The 4,862-nt window shown below is 39.0% G+C and overlaps 1 protein-coding gene across 1 annotated transcript; it reads right to left on the reverse strand.

Moving 5' to 3' along the window:
• Nucleotides 1-765: 765 nt before the first annotated feature.
• LOC105110171 (amino acid permease 3-like) lies at nucleotides 766-4,259 on the reverse strand. The gene is made up of 6 exons (XM_011005116.1): nucleotides 4,106-4,259; nucleotides 2,813-2,933; nucleotides 2,457-2,690; nucleotides 2,252-2,345; nucleotides 1,802-2,156; nucleotides 766-1,692 (listed from the first exon to the last, which is right to left on the reverse strand). Exons 1-6 carry the CDS (start codon nucleotides 4,109-4,111, stop codon nucleotides 1,039-1,041), a joined length of 1,464 nt encoding a protein of 487 aa, XP_011003418.1. The 5' UTR covers nucleotides 4,112-4,259; the 3' UTR covers nucleotides 766-1,038.
• Nucleotides 4,260-4,862: the final 603 nt, after the last annotated feature.

Raw genomic sequence — 4,862 nt, forward strand, 5'->3', positions numbered from 1 at the left:
GTCCCATGCACTTTGTAGATTTTCTCCGAGCTTACATATCTCACAGTACAATTTAGGAAAACTTGCTTTCATGAAAGGAATGACCAATTTAATTCCACAAAATTGCCATTGCTTTTCCTCTTCACCGAGACCTTTGTGTCAATACCATACGGGGTTCTTCACCAACATCCATTTTCCATTTGGATGGCAGGGAATGGGGATATAGGAGAAGGGCTCGCCTTTAGCCAAGGCATCTGGGCCAAAAAGTTGAACCTTTCACTGTTGCTATAGTTCAAACAAAGACGCATATCTAATATTTTGGACCCCCACAAAAAGGTGGCCGAACTCGTGCTTAATGCTGTCACAAGTCGATTGATCCACCCACCATTTGATCACTTGTCCATGTTCTCATGATCTATATATGTACAACTTCAAGACAGATTAGATATGATCGGCCTTGTTTCAACAGCATGAACTGGATTGTCATTATTGTTCTTCCACCCTCTCTTTTCGTCGCTATTGATTGGAAATCGCTGCACTTTCAATGCTGCAAATGGAGATGCCGAGATGCCAATACATGCCTTATCAAGTAAGAATAAAAATACCATTTCCTATCTTGAGCTGCCCTCTGCTGATTTGAACAGCTGGAACAATAAGTGATCAAAATTGGAGTTGAATTTAGATTCAACCGTTGAAACCATTCAACTAACAAGCAAATACAAGGAACTTGCTTATCAAAGAATGAAAATGAAAAGAGGATTGAATTAACTAGTTAGTTAGGACAGACATCATAAGGGTAATCCTTTGCAGAAGTTCTTTCAATTTGCAGTGAAAAATAGAGAGTTACAGAGCGGGGATAGGTGCCTAGGGACACGTTTACTGTCCACTTACATTGCAGGCATGGTCCCAGCTTTTGTTTTTAAACTGCTAAAATAAACAGCAAGAAAATATATTAAAATATGATGATCGATCAACATGAGCAGGGACTAAAATCCTAAAGTAGGCTTCTCCTTCTTGTGATATGCTCATCAGTTGTGATACCAATGAAATTCTAATGGTCTAGTAACTGGTCTTGAAGGGCTTAATAGTCTTGACATCATCAATGACTCCAGCAATAGAGCCAGCGGCAGCAGCTATAGTAATAATGAGGCAAGCAACACTAAGGATTTGGAGGCAAAGCCATCTCGTGCTCCATTTTGGTATCTTCTTTTGTGAAATATACATCTCAACTGGGAAGTAAACGGTCAATGGCCAAAATCCAAAAGCCCCAAGGAGACCAACAATGTCATTAAAGAAGGGAAGGAGCATTGAAATCACAGTAGTAATAACCACAAAAGTTGTTCTCCAAACCGTTCTGAAGAGGTTGATATTGAATGGACGGAGACCAGGAATTGAGATTTTGATATCTTTGGTAACGAAGTCACTATCTGGGAATCTTCGGGCCGCTTCTTTTTCAATAAAAGCAAAGAGGGGTTGGCAGTAAACTTGGTATGCACCTACAAGGTGGATTACAATGGCAGTATTGGCAATGTCAAGTAGCCAATATGGATTGTAGAAGCCAAATCCAGTGAGGAGGTTGCCAGGGGACATGTCTCCAAAAGCAGCATATCCAAAGCAGCCACAGAACATGTAGAAAAGCGTTGTCACTACAACACTTATTAGAGTTGCTTTCTTCATTGTCTTGGCTTCCGAAGGTGGGGCTTTGACAGTGTCCTGCCATGAAATGGACCAAACAATTGGTCAGTTTAGCTGGCAAATCATAGAACAAATGTGAGAATGTATACTGAGCACTTATGTTACAAGAGAATGTAATGTAACATACCTGAATTTCAATGAGGATGATGGAGTAAGAATAGGCAAAAGCAACGTCACCAAGTGCTTGGAAGCTTCTCCATATCTTTTGAGTTTGAGTCACAGTGCCAATACTTATTCCGGTAAGGCTTCCCCTGACTCTTTTATTTTCTATAACTTTACCAATGCCAAGACCTAGGCCAATTGTTGAATAAGTGAAGGACATGACTGCAGCGACAAGGGAGAGCCAGTGCAACTGATCAAATCCAGGAATCTGAGACAGAAGGATCTCAGCTATGCCAAACCCTATCATATATGGATTGGCATTCATGCGGCATGGATCTTTTCCACCACTCTGGTGGAAACAATTAGACCTCTTTATTGCCCTGTATTCAAAAGACAAGGACCAATCAGCCCAACAAGAAGAAGAAGTAGAAGAAAGCAAAGTTAATAACAAATTCTTGGTTGGACTAAAACTTACATCATGCTTATAGAAGATGCAATTGTGTAGCCAATGGCAACCCCGAAAAGGTTCACATACTGAACAAATCCACATATTTTGACCTTCACACCACCTGTGTGAAAATAAAGATCACCGTGTAAAAAAAAAAAGAAAGATACATAATGTTTAAAGTTAAAAGGGGTCATGCTAATTTCATTAACAATATATGTGTCAGCAAATTTACCAAGGTTGGCCCTAACAGCATCCATGTATGTGTAGTTCCTCTTGCCATTGACAGGATCACCGGAGCGGTAGCAGGCAGAGAGCAGAATGGAAGTATAGTAAGTGACAAAAGAGAACAAAAGCATCACAGCTGGTCCAGCAATCCATCCAAGCTGACCTATAGCCCAAGCCAAGGATAGAACCCCGGACCCAATAACAGCTGTTATGACGTGAGCACTAGCAGTCCACACATTTCCTGTTTAAACAAACAACACAAGAGAGAATCAGGATAGAAAAAAGATAACCAAAGTAGTGAACGCCAATACGTTTTTATTTATTTGTGAGAGTTGTCCAGGAAATGAAGAAAAGTAAGCTCACCAGTTCGTTTGGGACGCCCATCATCATCAAACCACTTGGAGTCACTTTGTGGATCTGTGTCAACCGAGACACTGAAAGCCTGGGGTGGGAGATGGTTCTTTGTGGCTGTATTCTCACCCATCTTTGCTCACAAAAGATACCAATTACGTGAGTTATGTTATAAAAGAACATCTAAAGTGTCTGAGACTATATGGAAGTATGTGCACTCAACAAAGTAACATTAAAGCATGTGGAAAAGAAGCACAAGTGTCGAAAGAGAGTGATGGGGCTCCTTCTTTGATAGATCCAAGTGCAGTTATAAGTATGGTGTTTAAGTCTCAGAAAACCGAGAGTAACAACAGCTGACACATAGGCTCAACCACACACCTCCCAAGAATCACAAAACCCAAATAAATTCAGAGCCTACTTTTTATCGGTTCTTCAAAAGGGAGAGGCAAGGGGAGTGTGCTTATTCATCAGGATCAGAGGCACTGCTCTGATGAGCTGGAGAATAGAGTGAACTAAATTCAGAGATACACTGCAAGGCAAGGGATGGTGCGGTATTTATAAGAGGTACGAGCCAGCCCAGGAAAAAAAAAAAAAATTGCACAGGCACGTGGTTTTAAAGTCTTCTTTTCCCACCAGCAATACTTTGTCTCGAAAACCAAATTCAAGCCGTTCATGCTTGTTCTTGGACTTCTACTTGTAAAATCACGAGGGTACCAGATTTCCAATTTTCATTTTTTTTGACTTGTGCACGTTATTATTTTCACTATATTTAAGTTAAATAAAGGCAGTTAAAGACGTTAAGCAATGAAAACATTCTTTAACCGCTTCAGAAGCGATGCTGAATGCTGCTAATTACGTACCTCCTGTTATTGGGGGTGAAATTAATCAACTTTTGGCTATGCTACGCATGAATTCAGGCCTCTCTTTTGTTATTTACAAGGGTGTTCCTTGCACTTTTGTTGCAAAATTGCAATCACAAGGGTTACTGTGCTGCTTTTTCTTTCAAAAATGAGATTCTCTGAGTCATCCCTGCCACTGGTCATGGCTTTAGTTAACTTGGAGCAAATATATATATATATATATATATATATATATTATTTTTGCTCTTTTTACTCCTTTCGCTTTCAATTATCTTTTTCACTCTTCTTTTGTACAGTGAAATGGAGCTATTCTCTCTCTCGGACCAAACTCGGAAATGTGTGGTAACCGGGGTCACCAGAGTTATAATAAGATGGACAAACCCTATTCCGAATAATGAATTATATGCGACATGAGAGATAAAGATTAACTCGAAAGTAGTCTTACCTTCATATCCGGTACCCTTCTGTCTTCTCTAGCACTCTGCTGCTTCTAAAAGCTTGTCAGATATTAACCATAAAAGCTCACGGCAAGAGCTAAGAGCAGACACTGATGGAAGAATTTACGAGGGAGAGGAATTCCTGTGTTGATGTGTTCTCTTGTATCAACCCTCAATGGCTTATATATATATAGAAGCATGCGAATTGAGCCACGTGAAAATAATATACATATCATTTCTCTTCGAAAGACCACCTTTGAATGGAGATTATTCCACGATTAATGTTGTTCGAGAATAGGGTTCCCTTTTTCTTTTATTTTCCATTAAATTGAAAAGAGCATATAAGATCAGAAGAGTGGGATTTTATTTTCATGATCATAAGCAAAAACCATGACTAACATTCGTAGGTGGACAAATGAGCATCTAATTCCCGTCTCTTACTCCCAATGAATGAGGAAGTAAATTAAGGTTATTTTATACCTAATAATAAATATTATTTAAATATCTGAATTTTTTACATGCATGATTATATGGTTTTCTTTTTAAATTTATTTTAATTCCATGTTACTTTTTTATTTTAAATTATAAATAAATAAATTGTATTTCCTGCCCTTCTTTTGGAAAGATGCTAGATGTTCATTGTGCTGGCGGGTTGCCAACAGTTCAGGGTGTACAATAGATTGAAGGGCTCTAAAAACGTTATAGGTAGGCACTGAAGCACAATTGCTAGTAAAACCACCTTACGCTATAAAATCTTAAGTTAAT

This window comes from Populus euphratica, unplaced genomic scaffold (assembly GCF_000495115.2).
Source record: "Populus euphratica unplaced genomic scaffold, PopEup_1.0 scaffold445.1, whole genome shotgun sequence".
Taxonomy (NCBI): domain Eukaryota; kingdom Viridiplantae; phylum Streptophyta; class Magnoliopsida; order Malpighiales; family Salicaceae; genus Populus; species Populus euphratica.